This window comes from Triturus cristatus, chromosome 1_2, assembly GCF_964204655.1.
Source record: "Triturus cristatus chromosome 1_2, aTriCri1.1, whole genome shotgun sequence".
NCBI classification, from domain to species: domain Eukaryota; kingdom Metazoa; phylum Chordata; class Amphibia; order Caudata; family Salamandridae; genus Triturus; species Triturus cristatus.
This window is the reverse complement of record NC_140580.1, coordinates 317,325,640-317,345,147: the sequence shown is the minus strand read 5'-3', so window position 1 is coordinate 317,345,147 and position 19,508 is coordinate 317,325,640. Positions and strand designations below refer to the sequence as shown.

Here is a 19,508-nt window from a genome sequence, read left to right as displayed (position 1 = left end):
ACAGTCCTCTACAGCCAGGCTATAACATTGTGTCTCAATTGGCAATTGATCATTTTCTGACAGGAGTGACACCTATCCTCCAGCAGCATATACCAGTATATCCCATCCTGGTAGTAGACTTTGGCCATTTTATATAGCCATATAACCCGCTGTTGAGGGCTATATTAGTTGTTCAAGGCCCTAAACTCAAGGGAGAGGGCCTTTAACAACCGGTACAGCCTGAGGCACAAGGGCTATAAGGCTATTAGAACATTATACCCACTGTGGGTAGAATGTTCTAAATTAAAAAGCGACAAACAATGTTGGTGCTCTGGGATTATACCAGCCATTATCAGCCTGGAGCTACTCTATTGTCTTCAATGGAGCTCTCAACATTCCAATGTTCTAATGATCATTAGAATCTATGTAAAGAGGAATTATTGCCCCCTTGGATCCTGCTATCTTTTTAATTCTGTAGGGATAATTACCCTGATATGTATTCTGTTAAGTTGTTACTGCTTAGCCTAACAAATCAGGAGTAATTTGTTTGTCATTAAGGATTTCCTCCGTTTAGGAGCCAGCATCTTGATTTCCTCTTTATGATATGCCTTGTTAATATGTGGAAATGGTTGTTGTGGTGTAATCCTTAGAGGCCGCCATTTGTACTGTATTCAGAAGGAGTTGGAGACAAATTGGAGAATATCATCAGTTGTATATATAACTCTTCTCCTTTAGATAAAGGTAGTTGGTGGCATTTGTGACAATTATCAGGAGATATGCTGAATGTTACACCTGAGGTAACTTTTGCACATGCTGCAATCCAGCAGAGCAGAAACAATATTCAGAAATTGGTTAACTGACAATGTTTCCTCCCCATCAGCATTCCATAATGTTACAAATGAGGAAGGAATGTGATATGGTGGTAGCTAAGAAGGTGGTTGTGAAACATGGCTGTTCATAAAACTTTTATCAGTGTATAAATACCTTTACTGCATGATATGTTGTTTTCTGATTCTATGACATAATATTGGAATGGGAAATGCTAACTTGTGTACTCTTGCGTGAAGTCTAGCAAGAACTGCAGGTGAACAGTAAATCTGATATGAGCCAGTACAGAGGCTGGGTCGAAACCATCTTAAGATGGAGAATACATAATTTCTAATGGCCACCTGAAACTTCGAATGCTGTCTGCATGATTAGAAAGGAAACAGTCTTTCCGCCCAGACGTTCACTATTTAAGACAATACATAGGCTGTGTCATAGTCTCCAGCTTCAGCTTTTCCAGGCTTTTCAGCCAATGGAATGCTTTTTTACTTGAAGGTCCATGTTTACATTCACGAGAGTGGAACTACAGAGCACAAGACCAGTAAAGAGCCATTAGGCAGTGGTGCAGTCTACTTTATTTATGCCATCCGGCCTTGAAAGCGAAGTAAGACCCCTGGTTTCGAGTATTTGTGTCTTGGCTATGTCATGTTATAAAACTAGCATTTGTATTGCGCCAGTGGTGTAACAAAATGTGAGGGGGCCCCCTGCATTATATGCTGAATGAGCCCCTCACACCAACATCAGTAGGGGCTGGAGGGGACCCTCCAGTATGGGTAGGCCTTGGGCCGCACCACGGGGGCTGCGGAGGCCTTTGTTACGCCCCTGTATTGCGCACATTCTGTCATTGGTGTGACTGTGTAGTGCTTTCGGTAGTCACGTGACTTTACATATGAATACCAAGATAATCGAGAACAGTGTCTACAATGACTATATGTGCCACTACACTCCTGCATGTGAGCAATCTTCCAAAGAAGTGTTCAAAACTCCAATATAGAAACAGCTGGCAGAAATGGATTGGTCCGCAGAGATATCATGTGGGTTACTCAACTTGGTTGGGCTGTTTTTTAATGACCAGCATGGAGAATGGTGAAATTTGTAGGCCCATACTTATAATAGGAAAAACGAAACAGTAAATGCAAGCATGCTTTGCACTGCTGCCTGAAAGCAAAGATAAACATATAGTAAAGCCCAAAGCAAGGGGCCCGTTGACGGGCAGGATTATTTTTGTTCAGGAAGGCACACCTTCCTGCACAAAAATAATTGAAAGAGGCATATTTCTCTTTCAATGTGGAAAGAAGTACAAGGAGAAATAAAGATATTTCTTCTCGTTACACCTCTGGCGGGTAGGCACACCATTTTGGCGGAAAACCAGGGTTACAAGTCTTTGCTAATCTGTGTTTCCATCAAAATACATTGGTGGATGAATTGGAACACCCATCACCCAACCATGTAATGTCTAGCTAACGGAATAGTATCGCAAGGCAGAACTATGTGTTGTGTTACTTTGTATTCACTAGACAAAGCAAATCCACACAAAGTAGTTTTGCGTGACTTAGAAAACACCTAAAATGAATTTGCATCAGGGCTGCTTCACAAAAGTGATGCAACCTCAATGCTAAATTATAGCAAATCTGGGCCTAAATTCTGGAGAAAAGCCAAACTGACGACCTACCTTTTTCATAGAAAAAAAAATTCTTATGGAAAAGGGTTGGTGTCATCCTTTTTCTATGTTGACCACCAACCCAGTAGTTGCAAAAAAAGAAACGAGGAGGAAAGAAGGACACGTCAATGCTATGGTAAGAAAGAAAAAGGGCGAGTTGTAAAGGAAAAAGGAAACGTAGATGAAGTGGGAAAATAGTTCAAAGAAAAAACAAAGGGGGAAGCACAAGGGGCATTGGAGGTAGGTACATGGGAGAAAATGGTTGAGGGGAAGAGGGGCTGCAGGGAAGGCGAGTAACAACCACTTTAAAAAGAAAGTTGGGTTAAGCCAAAAAAGTAAAATCAAAAGAAAATAGCTTTCAAAAGGGTGGTTGTAAATCTGGTGAAAGCCATTCTAAAAGAAAAATGAATTACCTATGGTTCGACAAAATACATTCTTTAGATCCATGGGCAAGGTGCAATTGATTTTTTAAATTGCATCCCATTTAAGAAAAAGAAACTTTTAAATTTCATTTTTTAAGAGTAGGCCATAGTCTGTGGGACCTCTGCCTGCTCTTAAATGTGATTTTTTCATAGTCTCAGAGTGGAAGGGGTCCCACGAGGACCCCTTCCCATTTGCAAATGGTTACCACTACCTTTGAGTAGTTGGTAAAAATGAATGTGTAGTGATTGTAATTCGGTTGCAAACATTGCACATACCATATCGATTCAGGGCCTTATTTATGAAAAGTGTTGCATAACTGAGGTAAAACAGTGGTGATACACTTTCCAGTGCGCAATCTTTGCAACACCATGGATGCGCAGTATTTACAGTACGGCACTCCATGTCGCAAGGATTTACAGATACGTCAATAATCCTGACATATGCAAAAATGGGGCAATGCTGGCGTGTGTCTGAAAATAGACGCAACTTCAGCAATATGTCATTTCACATGGGGCAAGCCCCATGTGAAAGCCACTGCATCACCCCTTACACCTGCTTCAAGCAGCTGTAATGATTTGATGCACTTACACCGTAGAAGGGGTGCAGTGAAATCTCATTTCACTGAGCCACTTCTACAAGGCTTTTTTCTGCGTCAGAACACCCAGTCTGCATACATTATACCTCTTGCAGGTATAATGTAGCGCAGGGGTTTACAAAGTGACGCATCTGCCTAGATGCGTCACTTTGTAAATATGGCGCAGTGTGGTGCATTTTTTACACCACGGCAATGCCACAAAAAGTGACACAACAGCTGCATAAGGGCCTCATTCAATATTTGGAAGAGACAACCTAAACATGCCCCTTTCAAATACCAAATCAGATTTGAGTCACAACACAAAATGTCATTCAATAGCAAGCTACCGAGTAACAATTTGGTGTTTGTACATTTCAAAAAGCATTTTTGTGGTTGCGAATTGCCCTATTCTGTGAATTGAGCCATTTGCCACTGCAAAAATGCATTGTACATCTGGCCCCATATATTCTTCATATCTGATTTTCATTCAAATCACATACAACCATTTCATTGTGGTGCCTGGAGTTTAGTAAATGAAGGCGGTCTTCAATACTAATTTATCCTGTGGAAAGCACAATCACTCAATAGTGCTGCATCATGTTTTGGGTACATGTGACCTAACACTAAAATGTGGAAACCTAGAGCATTCCAAAGAAAACAATAAAGAAGGCAAGCAGGTTTGCAGCCAATAAGCAGACAGAGCAGAATGCATTTATGTGTGCATGCGTTAGGACCATACAGGCGAGGCTGCAGGCAAATATGAGGCAGGAATGCATGACACAGTGCAAGGAGGCGGAAAAATAATGTGGTGCACTTTGCCCATGAATGAATCAAGAAACCAGTTTGAGGCAAAGAGCACACCAAATTGCAAACTATTCAGTCTAAGATGGGGCATAGGTGCCAAGTCCTAGGTTTCACATAAGGCAGTGGGTTTATTTTGCAGCTCCGGGATACCCTCCTGGATGAGTTGTGTGCTATACAAATACACATACCATAACATATTTGAAGAAGAGGAGAGCATCCAGCCTTGTATCTGGCTTTGGTACAGATAGTGGGATAAAGGAAAAAAGCCCAGGATAGGTGTCAGAAGTACACCACTCGTGCAGGATACCCTTTGCACCTTCTATTAACTGTGGCAGAAGCGTAGGTCTCATATTTTATATTTCTGCGCCCATTATCGCACACAACACTGGTTTCTAGAATCATTTTTTGGGAAAGACATGCACGTTATTTCATTCATATTGCAGCAGGATATACAGTCTTGTTCCTTGATATTGAACACATGATTTTGGCCAGTAAGGTTTTTTCTGACTTGAGAGTGAAAATCTCCATTGCCCTTGTTTTAAATGTGCTTTTCTTCATTCGTGGATGTGTGGATGGAGAAGTATTTTTGGAATTAAGTTTCTTGGTACATAACTGGTTGGTGTATAAAGCTAAAAAAGCAGAAGCTACAACTTGCCAGAAGACATTGATCATGATTAACAAAAAATCTGGAAATGTATGCATCATAGATCTCTGGCATAGATTTCCTCATTTTTGGGATTCACAAAATCCCCAGTAATGTGCTTCTGATGCTAATGAATATCATGATTTTTCAGACCTAAGTCTACTCCCCTACACTCGCCAACATTTTTCTTTCTTCTCACCTCATGGGAATATTTCTTATGTGGAGTAAAGCCTCTCCTTTCACACCAGGAAATATGCAGAGGTTTGGGACACTTTTCCACATTATTTTCACCCCTACTTTAACCTTTTTTTAAGAATAATGTTATGTGTACAAGTAGAGGGAGGAATGTCATTGGAAATGTATATAGAATCCACACTGATGCACAGCCTTGTGGGTTTCCCCAAAATTCCCAGCGGCCAACCTCCCAGAAGCACTAATTTTCCCAACTTTTCACTACAGGAATTACTAGATCATATTGGCAAATTATCTACAGCAGTAGGTGAAATTTAAGGTCAGAAAATTCTCCACATATTTTGAGTCCCTGAAACAGGATTTGGGAACTAAGCATTAAGTCCCAAAATTAATGTTTGTAAATGACACGTATTTTGATAAAAGGTTTCATGAATAGGATCCTATATTTAACAAATTGACTCTAGATTGATATATATAACAAAGGACCACGTTAATTAAAACTTTTGAAACTCAGAAGCTTTGGATAGCATTGTGAACATTATATTTAACTGGACGGTGAAGATACAATTATAATGCACGGTCACTAAGTTCCATTGGGTAATTGAGGTGTTAAGTTCACCTGGTTTGGAGAACTGTCAGGCCTGCTGGGCATATTCACCCCTACTTGCTTTTATCCCACATGGTGGACTGCAACTGCCTGTGTTTGAACAAGGCCCACTCCCCAAAGTTTAAAAGAGGATGGGAGTAGGTTTGCGGCTGCTCATTTACATTAATCATTACAGTCATATATACGTATAAATCCTTATCCTGTTCTGAAATGTCTGAAGAAATTATTATTTGGGCAACAGTATGCCAAGCTTCCATTAATCATGTTATTCCCCCACCCCCAACCAGGGACCCCATGCATGACTGAGACCTTTATGCCCTGACAAACTATGATAAAACATATTAGGGAGATCTGAAACCTACCTGCAACAAAGTGTGAATGTACATTTCAGTTGTGGACTGAAAACCCTCCTCTTGATCACACTCATGATGAGCTGATGTCTCATCAACCTCAGTGTGAGCTTGATATGAGTTACCTTTTAGGTCACTGGTCATCTATTGATTTGGCTGCAGATGGCTGAGTTTCCACCTACGAGAGATGGATGAGTGAAGTGGTTTAGCAGATCTCTTCCTTTAAACCAAATGACATGCGGTAGGATGTGAACGAGTTGTTTTTGTGACTCTTCTTTCTTGAGTAGTAAGAAATATTTTCAAGTTTACCTTGAAACTACCCAAAACCAGTTCTACAGAAGGCAGCAAAATTTGGCTGGGTTTGGCTCATGACCTAGACTGTTAGTTTTAGGGGAGATTGTACACACAAAGTGTAGGGAAACTTCTTTAAACACTATGTCTAAACGAGTCATTCGGTACAGTTTCAGGATCACCTGGGCGCCAAAAGTGAAAAAGTCCTTCCTAAAGTAGAGAGATCATTGTGGTTAAGAGAGATAGGCAGTTCCATGAACTCAAAGTTTTATGGAGACTTTACAAACTTTTGTCTGCAAACTTGCATAATCTTCTACCAATGGTCCTTTTTAATTCCAAAGGGCATTATATACGATCAAAGGAGTGAGAATAGTGCAGATTGTCAATATGAGTTATGTGAGGGGAGGTATGGAAATCCAGAAACTTATTGGCCCCATTAGTTCAGCCCATGAAGAATTATCTACGGGAAAAAAACAGCACTTCAGAAATGTTTGAGTGCAGGGATCCTACACAGCAATCAGAACTTCATTCAGGTGAAAGGATTTCTCCTTTTCATGAAGAGTAGACAAAATAGAATTCACGGAAAGTAATGAATTAATGCTTCGGAATGAAACCTTTAAGAGAGGAGGGACTGAAAAAGCAAAGTTATTATTGTTGACTTGGCATCAATGTGGGAGAATCTATAGTATCGTTGAGACTCAGATGTTTCGGAGTAATAGTACTGTTTGAGAGTGATAGTCTATAACTTTAGATCAACTTAATTTTACATTTATTACATATTTGTGTTCGATTGATACTTTTTATGTTTACACCAAGCTCATGAACCGTTTTAGCCTCTTTTAAATGTGGCCAAAAAAGTCCAAGACGTCGGAGTAGAAAACATGTTAGAGTTACCGAGCCAGCTCTGAAAATATGAATTTACATTTTGTACATATGGAAATCAATGCCTCTATTTGACTTTCAAGATGGAAGTTGAGACTTCTTCTCTTCACAGGTGTCCGTGATGACCATGGATTGGGATTTCATTGTGTTTGAGAGGTGATCCGGTTGGTGTTCTTTCCTTAATAATGGATGTGATCTCAAGGAAGACAGGTTGGCATTTTGTACATCTGCTGTATCACAACTGTCTATAGGTAATGGTGCCTTGCAGGATGGTACAATGAGGTGAATGCTGTGTCCTGACAAAACGAGATGTTCTGGAGTTCACACATTGAAAAGGTGGAAAAGCACACTCCGCATTCTAGTCTTCCGAGATCAGTAAAAGAGCACCATAAATTGGGTGTTAGTAACCCTGTTATTTAAAGTGTTTAGAAGTGGCAGAAAAGTACTATGTAGTGCTTTTTAAATATCAAGGAGTACAGCAACAAGACCACTGCAGACAACCTACTTCTCCCTAAGGGAAGTAACTTAAGTGAGGTTTATATAAAGAGGAGTTTAAGGCTTTGAGAGATACTTGGGGCATGACTCAAAATATTTATGTTAACATGCATTCCCTCCCACTCATGAAGGATGTGCATTTTGGAGAAATTATTAGTTGTTGCAATGGTATTAAACTGTTCTCTTATTATAAATGATTCAATTGGTCTAGTTTTGTAATGCCTGATGGAATTAAAACCATAATCTTTGAATTCAACCAAAACTGTACAATGCAGAACTTAACTTTACTATGTGTGAATGAACAGGATTACAATCTGAAAAACTGTTCTTCAATTTAACATGTCACTACTTAGGACAGCAGACTATTAGTTTTCTGTCACTAGTATTTTTCCGCAGCTGTTTGATGAATGTCAAGGTACTGCAGTGTCAAACCCATGCTCGTATGAGGAGTCACTGCATCTAATACCACTGTACGCCACAAAGTAGCTTACATACCCAATGTCTACTGAGAAGGCCATTAGAAACCAGGAGCAAGCACCTTCCTTTGCTTATTGGTCGATGGAGCCCTAAGCTGGAAAGCAGGGTGGTGCAACTCAGAACATATTAGAGAGAGAGAGAGAGAGAGAGAGAGCTCTCTTCTTCAACAGTCTCTCACCATTATACTCCTTTAGAACCTTACTGGACAACAACCAAGCTTCATTTCATAAGATTAATTGCAAGGGGTTGCAGGTGTTCCATGCTCAATTGTGTACCAACAAATGACAGGCACTGTGTTTTTCGGCAATTCCCTCCAATGTACTACCAAATGCCTGAAAAGTATCTTTGAGATTACAGACATAACCCCCACTCTGAGCCAGGCAGATGCACGTACCTGATCGAGAAGACACACTGTACAGTACCTTGCATACCTGCAGGACCAAAGTCTTGCCTGGTGAGGAACACTGCGTGGTCGTGATGCTCGGAATGGTCAGGGTCTGTTCGCTGCTGAGCATGCGCCCAGCGGCACACCTGCTCTAAGCTCCGCGACGGGTTCCCACGCTCGATCAAGCCAACTGACTGACCCAAAAAACAAAAAACAGAATGCATATTAGACAAATCATTACCTTACCTGGTATAACAAAGAACACCCAAAAATATTTTTATTCTTGAATATGCAGTAATGATCAACTTTAATGAAAACTAATTTGTATTATCAATACGTAAATGTGGACAAGCTCACAGAGAACACAGCACAAAATAAATAACTTCACAAAACCTGAATGACAACCAAAAATATTTTATACTACTACTTCTTCTACTAGTACTACTACTACCATTATTATTACTACTACTACTATTACCACTATTACTACCACTAATGAAAAAAATGATATAATTGTTTAATTATAATTGTTATAATTGCACATATTACTCACTGAAAATAATAAAAGTTACTCTTACTCAGCTCAATGGTTCTCACATTATCAACCTCTGGGTTAATCTGCAGAAAGAGAAGGCAAAAGGCCCCCTTTCCACTGTTTCCAATTCAGCCTAATGGTATTATTTTAAAATACCTTTTGATGTGTGTTAGTGAATGTGAGGAATTCCTTCTCCCTCTTGAAAATAAAGCGTTTTGCTTTTCTGTGCCATCACTGTTAACCATCCACTGAGAACTTAGATCTTTATTTTGTTGTAATGAACAGATAACTAAAGTGTTCCTTATGTATGTGGACAGAAACCCCAAAAGAACGCAGACCACTCCAAACAATGTAAAAATGTCCGCCTTACTGCTCTGACTCCCAATTTTGAGTCTATGCCCCACCCGAGCCCTTAAGTAAAGTGCAGCAATTCTATTCTCGGTTTCTGAGGGCTTTGACAGAATGATACCCCCTCAATCCCCCTCATACCAGGACCTTACTCATGTTGCTCAACTGAAATGAAAAGAGACTGAAGCTCGAAATCAGTACACCAGAAAACAAGTGTAAGAAACTGAAATGACAAACTCCAGCACTTCAGGGTCATAAAGTCAGTACTTGCCTAGCCCACTTCAGCCATTGGCAAATTTCATTGTGATTAACAGCATTCCACTCATTCAAGTGGGGCACATCCGAACACATAGGGCCTTATTACGATGTCAGGCGGACTCATGTCGGCCTGACACCGTTGCGGAATCGGGAATGACCGAGCTCCGGTCTGCGGTCCCGAATGCAGCATTACAATGCGACCACACATGGTGTGTTTGCATACTCACATTTCTCTATGGGAGCTTGTGCTGCGGCCGTAAACCGGCCGTAGCACAAGCTTCCATAGAGAAATGGGAGAATCTGTTGAGGTGCCTGACACACGGTTGAGGGATCAATGCCCCTCAACCCCCAACTGGAGGCCCCCAAAGTAAGACAGGCTTTTCATGTTGGAAAGCCTGTCTGAAACCGACATCGTAATCCTGACAGCAGAAACGCCATGTATTGGGTTTATGGTCAGGCCTCCAACTGTCCTTGAGCCCGTCAGAATCCAGCCAGAATGACCTGACAGTTTCACTTCCGATCGCCTGCATTGCAAAGCGGTGGTCAAAAGTGAAACCCACGATGAGACTCGGAAAGCCGATAAAGATTTATTCCTTTGGGCAATTATTATTATTTTTTTTCCATTATCGCAGGCCTGACAGATCCTCCAGCAACAGAGATTTAAAAGAGACATTACCAAAAAAAAAAAAAAAAAAAACAAGCACTGGATGTCAGCCCTACTGGGTTTACCAATGCATGTTTCATTAGGAGAGGAACTTTCCGTGGGAAGCTTGCATGCAGCAATGCAATCATATATATTGAGTGTGAAGAAACTTGTCAGCATCCTTTGTAGACCAACCATTATGTTTCTGCAATGACACACTTTTATTTCAACTTTCTATTTGTTTTGTTTAGGTGAAATTTTAAATGTTGCAGAGTCCGCAAGCCAGAAACTATCATGATTTTTGGATGTGGGTGTATCTTCGTACGTGAAAAAAACATGAGTTCTATATGAGGAAAGCAACATATTTTTATTGGTAGCGTATGAGACCCATATTATAAATATGTGTGCATTCATATTACAAATGGCATACATATTACAATTATGTGTTGTGCACTAATTTATACTCTAACTTTAACACAGGGAAGATTGGAGAATCAATTCTTGCTGAATTCAGCTGCGGATTTACTTCTTGAATAAATGTACAAAACACGCATGACACAACCTCACTTCACAAACAAGACTCTCCAAAGTTAACTTGTGCTATGCCAAGAACCCCGCACACTTCCCGGTTTCGTCATACTTCCCAGCTTCCAGCTCTGTGAACATACAGCAGCCTTTGATCCGGGCTGTCTTGACCCCATGACCTTGAAATATCAACGTCAACGCAAGACCCACAATGAATGGAATGCAGAGGTGGTGAAGGCAGAAAAAACAGACATTCATCAGGAGGCCTTTAAAGAATGGCCGTGACATGCAGGTTAGAATGTCGAGCCATGGGCATTCGGGTATTCTCAACTCCCAGGAAGCCCTTCGGCAATGGGCAATATCCGCGGCATCAGACGATGGGATTCTAGGTGAAATTGAATGGTCTGTGTGCCTCAAATTAAAAGCAACGCGAGTAAAATGTTTTTAAAAATTGTGAATGTGTTCCAAAAGTGTTTGAGTTCGCTTTAAGATGTCGGTTTGCAGTTTGTGTTTTTTCCCTTCAAAGTAGAGGATGAAAAGCAATATTTAAAGTCAAAGTACGGGTGACTTTGGGGGCTAAGGAGCTTTACTTTTGGGCGAATCGACCAAACAATTTAGATTTTTACTTGAAAGGACTGGTCAGAAATAATTGGGACTGTATATGTAGGCTTTTCAATTGCTTATTAACTTTTGCAGTACATATAAATCTGAAAACAATTTATTCTAATATTAACAAATGGTTCCCCGAACGATATGCTCTATCTGTGCAAAAAACACACAATGCTAGCTCCAGACCTAGGATTAAGGCGAAGGTCTTTGGTAGACTACCTACCTGTTCCTTTTGGTTTGGATGGGAGACTGATTTGAATTTCTGTAAAGACAGAGACGAGCTAACAAGCATAAAGGGGATTCTTCCTCCAGATTAAATCCCTGTGGCTGAGGGTGATTTAAGGATGTCCACCCATCAGGTTTTGTAGATGTTCTAATTTTGTCATATTCTCTTCATATGTTTCCCCCGGGAGAGTCTCTGTGTCCGAGAGGGTTTATCTCCCAAACATGCTTTGGCATGATGACAGGCTCCATCATCCCTCAGTACAAAACCCACCCACCATGAAGGGACTCAGTGCCATCCACTGTGGCCAAGTTCTCTGGGAGACCTTCCTCTTACACAATATGCAGGCAGCGAGAAACCACTCAAATCAGGGAAACACTTTCATACTAATGGTTCAAAATTGACATGTGTGAAAACCGGTCTCTCAATGTATTTACCTGTCGATATCCCACCATGATCATTCGTACCAGGACAATGTTGATGTGCACCCCCAGCGACTCGTCATGGTAAATTTCATCCACCTAAAGCAGAAAACAATGAGAAACGGGGAATGTTAAATAATTCATCACTTTTAATGCAAGCTTTTCAATCAAACTATCATGTCTGACAATATTTCTGAGTCTAAATAGAGGGTTACCACATTAGCTAATTTTAATATGTAAATGAAAGCACTCTTGGAATTCACCAATGGATATCTAAAAGGTTTTTTAATTTTTATTTTAACCTTAAAGTAATTCCATATCACTCTAAGCAATTCATTCTCCTATCCCGCACAATCATCTAATACATTTAAAAGAAACGTTATGATGCAAATTAAAGAAGGACACACAACAATAAATAAGCATGAGTTGGTTTTATTTAGCATGTGAAAGGCAAAGAAAACGGACATGTTTCTGCACTTGAGCAGAGTAGGGACATTCTCCCTCAGGACACAGCTTTCTGTTGATTAAGCCAATAACATGAACCATTTGCACAATTATTCGGCACAGTTAAAAAGGCAACAGACTCCATTAAACCCACATCGGTTTATAAAGATGACTTATTAAAGGGTCAAAGAAAAGTTGAAATCTATAACACAGCAGTTCTTTTTAATTTGATGAACCACTGTAATTCATGCTGGGGGGTACGTCATCCCATCATTTCACATAAAACATATTTCTTTTTACTTTGAGGGCTTTAAATATGTCTCATATTTATGTAAGAAACCGACTTGCGCAAGAGTAATCTACGTGTAAAATGGGAGCACACGACAGTTGAGTGACAGCCCGGGCTACTCCCTTGCACTAATCGTCTTCCATTACCAAAGACTCCATGCTGCTGAATGCTGTAATCTGCTAGATCATAACACTGGTTGGCTCGAAACAGGGGCGGCCTTAGGCATGTGCAAGCTGTGCACCTGCATAGGGCCGCCAAACCCCAGGGGCCGCCTGGCCACGAGGAATCGGATACAATACATATTCGTGGCGGCCCCTGGCAGGGATTTGGCGGCCTCCGGCTTCCGCCCCGCCCGGATCCCCTCTTCCGGGGCCCCCTACCTACGCTCCCTGCACAGGGCCACCATGAGCCTAGAGCCGCCCCTGCTCGAAAAGGCTTGTGAGCAGACATTTGCATTGAGAATTCCCCAAGTAAATCCAGCCTCTTCTCTTTCCACTGTCAGCTCCGAATAGGGTATTTTGTAATATGGAACCAGTGCTGGAATGCCAAACACTGCCATAAAGTAGATCAGCATATTACTGGCTTGAGTCTAAGGTAATTCTTTGGTGGCATTCTTTAATCTCCCTAAAACCTAAAGGACTATGGAGAAGCCTGGAGGAATGGGCCCTGAGAGAAGCCTGGGGGAATGGGGATCAGGGCCGTAGGCATGGGGGGGCGCATTTTAGGGCTTTATCTAGCCAACAATAATCTCTCCCCCCCCCCCCCCAATGAGTGAGGTAGCTGGCACCCTTTAAAGGTGCAGGAGTTCAGAAGGTGAATGAGCAATACAAATCCCTCTACTCGTTGTTTTGATCTTTTTACATTTTCTGTGTGTTCCAAGACATTTTAAATGTCAGCCAGTCTTCTGACAAATTGCTTATATTAACGTGAAAATGTTGTTTTCTTTACTTCCTTTGGAAAGTGAGAGAATTGTCTAAAGTGTACTCTGTGACAATCTGAGATAGAGACAGGGCCACTGAAATTAGGCAGCAGCTGAGGCCTAAATTCTTTGGCAGTATTTACTCATTTATGTGGCAAGAAAACACAAATGTTGCTCCTTAATGCTCCACGTTTTTTATAGTATCTCTTCATTATTTTAGCACTGTCTGGGCAAAGGTTTCACTTCATTAGTACAGGTTCCACATCCAAATACAGCTCTAAGTAACTAAAAGGTGGTCATTCAACCTCTGCAAAGGACCTTCCATTGCACTGCAGCACGTTTCAACATTTGCAGTACATTTTTATCTGTTTCAGCTAGAAACAAAATTAGTTTTTTGTTTATATCTGCAGAATATGCAGCAGTTTCTGGATTATGTGGCAAATGCAATAAATTCATAAACATGCTGAAAACGCAGAAGCAGAAGAATTGCATAGTTCCATAGCCGCAGAATCTCATAATTCCAGTGGCATTATGTAGAGGGATTGTAAAAAGAAATACTGTAGGATGTCACTTTATTTCTAAATCCCAAAAAGCATAATGTACCTGTAAATGAACTGTACACATATTTCAACATATACCAGCAGTACATTTTGTTTAATAATTCTGCAGTGTGATGAAAACAAAGATTTTAGCAGTACAAAACAAATCTTGGTGATGAAAGTGATGAATAAAGTATTGTATTGCCCATTAGTATGGAGCTTATGTGTGGCACTGAAGTGCTTACCTAGATTGGCAGCAATCTACACCCTACATGGTGGTGTGTGGTTGTGTGTGTGTTGTCTTTGTTTTGTGATCCAATGTAGGAAGTGTTTTCATGTTGGGTGTGATGACCACCAAGGTGTGCTTATCAAGTTATAGGCTGCAGCACTTAGCAGTGTGGTGGATGATAAGGTGTGAGAGACACAGACACATAAACTACTGTTTATGGTATTTTAGTCACTTGCAGCTTTGAACAGCTCCGCGGGCCCCATTTATGGTATTTCTTATGATTATAGTCTGCTTTGCTGGTTACTGCACTGAGTATTGGGGCAGATTTACTTATATTTCACGCAACTCAGCAAGACAACTTGCTGCACTGCTCACAATTGACTTCCATGGCCGCATGTCATTAGGAAGTATCTACTAGTAATCATGGATACATGTACCAGATTTCTGCTGGAAACGTTACATCATCCACCAGAGCAGCAAAACAATAACAGCACAAATTATATATTTGAAGCATACACCCTAATGTCAGACAATGGACTGCCATTCACCACTAACGAGTTTCATAACCACTTGGCAATTCAACACCTGAAGATAACACCTTTGCGGCCCGAAGTCAATGGAATGATTGAGAGATTCAGGGGCACATCGGAGAAGGTGATTCAACAAGCAGAGGCTGAAGGAGTACACCTAAGCACACCACTCTGTCAGGTATTAAGAGCATATCCAAACATGATGGCCTCATTAATGTTTGTGCGCCCACTGCATAGCAAACTGCTGCAATTGACCACTCCAAGCCAACACTCCAGCCTGCAAGATACAGCTGCCAAAAAGAGATAGATGACATTGTATGTGGAAGCGCGGGAAAGCACCGTAGATGAAGATTACTTGATAATGGATTGACAGCATCAGAGGAAAAAAGCGACACCACATGTTGACACTGAAAGAAAGTGTAGTATGATCACAGACTCCAGATCAGGAAGAAGTGTCACCCGGAACATCTTGCATCCCAAACCAGCTGTGCAGCCCAAGACACAGGAACAGGAACAGAAATTGATGGTGAAGACCTCAGGATCTATCAAAGGGAAAGGCAACAGGAGGCCCTTGATGAAAGTGGCAGTGAAGTGTCCATACCCAAGACGCCCCCAGAAACCAGACGCTCTGACAGGTCACTAGTAGACACCAATGACTCATTGAGGGCATGGAATAGTGGCCGGGTCTCTATAAAGAAGTAAGGAAATGTTGAGTGGGGACCTTGGACCTTAAGGAAACCTCGGGTCCAGAAGCCACCAGTACGCACTGTAAACGGGACATTCAACCCAAATGAGAATATTGAACGGTACAGGAAGGGAGGAGTCAGGAAGAGACCCAGGGTTGGAGATGATAGGATCATGTGGCATGGAGGCCTGCATCGACACCAGTAATAGTTAATGAATAGCCAACGTGCACCATTCCTGGTTTTCCTTTCACCTTGCAAGAGGGCCCGACATTTTCTAATGTTCCTACCCTGCATACGAAGCATGGAAAGGCTGCAGGAGGGTAGACAGAGTATTTTAGGCTGAAAGATCTGAGGCTTCTAATCTGCAAAATTTGGATTTGAGCAAACATCTCAGCCAAATAAAGCGCTAGTCAAGTGGCCGCCTGGCCTGGTCCAAACGAAAACCCAAAATGCGCCACGCCCTGCTTCATGAAGACGATCTGTAAAACTGCAGATGCAAGCCTGGGAATCCATGGCATCAGAGTGATGCCTGATGTTCATTATGGCTCAGTCAATTAAAAAAATCCATAAAAAGTACGGTCTGGCAGATAAAAAAATCAAAACGAGTAAAACTGCGGCACAAAATAAATTCCTTCAAAGCAGCTTTGAATTATTTAGCCAATTACGCCATATGCCCCGGGTAATATGTTCAGAAAAAGATGAGCTTGTGCGTGTAAAGCATTGTTAAACACGAATACTGGGATGAGCACTGTGGCAAGGAGCGTTCACAAACATTGGAAGCACTTCAGAGGCTCCAAGGCGCAGGCCTCGTGGACGCAGATGGCCATTTGGCAGCTGCATGGGGTCTAAACCTCTTCCATGCGGCTCTGCAGACCCCTGTGCTAATGCTTGGGGAAGCTGGAAAGAGAACAAACTGAGCCTGTGTCTGTGTAAATGGAAGGAGTTAGCATCATCACATAGGACAATGGTCACTGGAATTATGCAGCAATGGAGGACCAAATTATGTACCATTGTATCTAAATTATGTGGCACTAAAAGGTAAATTCTGAGTCATAATGCAGGAAATTATGTGACAGTACTGATAATTTGCCATTTTAAGAAACATTTGTACTATTTATACAAATGTTTCATGGCATTAGTGCTAGTTTAACATTTTAATACAGCATTCAGCAACTAAAAGTTGGCCAGTTAACAATACGCTGCACTACGTGTGCCACATTTTAGTAACTTTTGATCTGTTTGAGAAAGAAACATTTTTGTTGATTATACGGCAAGCACAGAAAATCCAGAACTATGCAGAAAATGCTACAGATGCAAAACGTTCATATTTCCACTGTCCATCAGTGTGTATATAACTGATGTCACAGTCTTGATCAGATCTAACTGTAAACATAAGGGGGCGTGGCCAAGATGGCGGTGTGAGCAGACGTGTTGCTCTGGAGCTCCCGCCAACGGCCTATTGCAGCACTGGCCTCTGGGCCGTTATAGTACCTGCCGACCCACGCAACGGGGCCGGTTGAGTCCCGGAAAAGTTGAGCTGTTGGCCCGGGGCGACAGTGGCGATCAGGATGGCTCCCCTTGCGAGTTACGGTGCAGCGCCGGAAGAGGAGCGAGGTGAGGCCTGGAGCGGGATGTTCGCACACCGTGAGGCCTGAGAGTCGGTGAGATAGCCTACACGGCCTGCCAGGAGCAGCGGCCACCTGCCGAGCCGCTGACCCGTTAGGAGCGGTCTGCGGGCGGTGGGGCTGCAGCGACGCGACTCGCAACAGGTGGACAGACGAGGTGCCAAGGAGACGCCGGGGAGCCCGGATCGCCAGCTGCGGGAAGGAATCTTGCCGGCGCCCGCGTGTGCGGTGGTTCCTGTGTGTCCCGCGGCGGTCCTGGAGCCAGACGACGTCGCAAGCGAGGCAGCCTTCCCGCTGAGAGGGAGGAGACAGGAGAGCTGCTGATCGCCGAGCTGGAGGCTCGGTAGGAAGAGCAGTCGGCACTCGGGCTGGGCCTAGGGTGGCTCCACGGAGGGGTCCGGGGCCCAACGGATTGAAAGGCCTGTGGTGGTCAGCGGCTGGCGGAGTCACTGGGTCCCTGGGAGCAGCGGGCCCCCTGCGGGGGCAAATCGTGTGGGACCAGACGGAGTGTAGCAGCCAGGTCAGTGTGAGCATCCCCCCAGGCCTGGGCTGCGAAGGGAGTGTCGCCGGATGCCCGCTAGGGGGTCACAAGAGAGGTGGTGGAAGCCGGCAGCCGCCATCGCGACAACCGCCATTTTTGAGCACTGGAGTGAGATGGCGGCCTGACGGACAGCCTGCGGCCTGGTCATCGCTCCTGGCGGGTGGGACCTGACAGGAGCAGCAGGGGTGTGGACTGCAGGAAGATCATAGCGTTCCTTTGTGAGGCCTTGCCTGGTGTGATCGGCGGAGGTGCACGGGGCTCAGCATTTGCTGCAACATAGGTCCCCTGTCTATCCTCAGGACAGTAAACAGGTCGAGCACACCCGGTGAGTGCCTGGTTCATCCCCCACATGAGCCGCCGCTGCGATTCCTGCTGCCCGGGGGGCCACACATTGAACTGCCCACACCGTTGGAAGGTTGTTCATCGCTATCTGCAGGTGCGAGGGGTGAGGGAGTGAGTGCACGGATGGACTGCGGCCGCTTCCCGGACGCTGCGGAGAGGCCGCCCGAGGGAAGGGGAGATAAACAGCCGGCCCAGTGAGTTTATTGGGGGCTTGGGCCCTGGAGGTGCTGAAGGGAGCGCGCACACCCTGCGGTGGGGTGCATATCAGCAGACAGGCGGCTCCCCCTAATACCGTCATTTGCCTGCATCCCGGCGTAAGAGGGACCAGAGGACACGACGTGCCGGAGCGGGGTGGCTCACTGTCTGCCGGGAGAGGAGGGGTACGCCTCCATCGTCCTGGCTGGAGGTCCTGTGAGTGAGCCAGTTGGGTGGACCACGCCGTGCGGCAGAGGCTCTTCGGCGGCGGTGGAACGCACGGGTGTGCTGAGGAGTTTAGCATTGACGGCGTTTGGCCGGGGCTCCCGCAGCTGCCGGACGCTGGGAAAGAGCGGGACACCACAATCTTGAACATCTGAGACAGTGAGGTGAGCAGGGAGAAGGAAGATACCGGCATCTGGGGTCCTTATTGGCCTTGAGTGCAGCACGCTATGGCCCCTTCTAAGGGGCGCAAGGACAAAACTCTAAGGGACCTGTTTGCGAAAGTACAGGCTGGTCAGCAACCCGACGACATGGCGACCGGTGGGGCCCACCCAGCAGCCGAGAAGGGAAATGGCGCAGAACCGATTACCAAGGCCTTCCTGGAGTCCATGTTTGCAGCCCTGAGGGACGATATTCAAACTCTTAAGCGGGAGTTCACGGCGGAACTTAGAGAGGTCCGCAGAGATGTGGACGGCATTGGGGAGAGAGTAGCCAAGCTGGAGGGCAAAAGTGATGGACGGGACACGGAGCTGGCGGCGCTGCAGCAGGACGTCCTCAGGATCCATGAACAGCAGGTTGACCTCCAGACGCACGTCGAGGACCTGACGATTCGAAGGACCTTTTTAGGTACACGAGAGAGCTCTTCAATCATATCCTGGGCAGGCCTCTCGAGGCGGAACTGCGGATCGACCGTGCTCACAGAGTGGGGCCCCCGCGGGCATCCTCCTCCCCACCACCGGACATATTAGTATGTGTCCAAGACTATCGTACCAAAGAGGATATAATGCAAAAGGCCC

At 43.9% G+C, this 19,508-nt stretch overlaps 1 protein-coding gene across 1 annotated transcript in view; it reads right to left on the bottom strand.

Moving 5' to 3' along the window:
* The window catches only part of ADAMTS14 (ADAM metallopeptidase with thrombospondin type 1 motif 14), a 446,572-nt gene that overhangs the window by 225,637 nt on the left and 201,427 nt on the right, over positions 1 to 19,508 (bottom strand). The window contains exons 5-6 of the mRNA XM_085603877.1: positions 12,166 to 12,249; positions 8,625 to 8,781 (exon numbers count right to left, since the gene is read on the bottom strand). Coding sequence (XP_085460003.1) covers positions 8,625 to 8,781; positions 12,166 to 12,249 — 241 coding nt within the window. The remainder of the gene's footprint in view (positions 1 to 8,624; positions 8,782 to 12,165; positions 12,250 to 19,508) is intronic.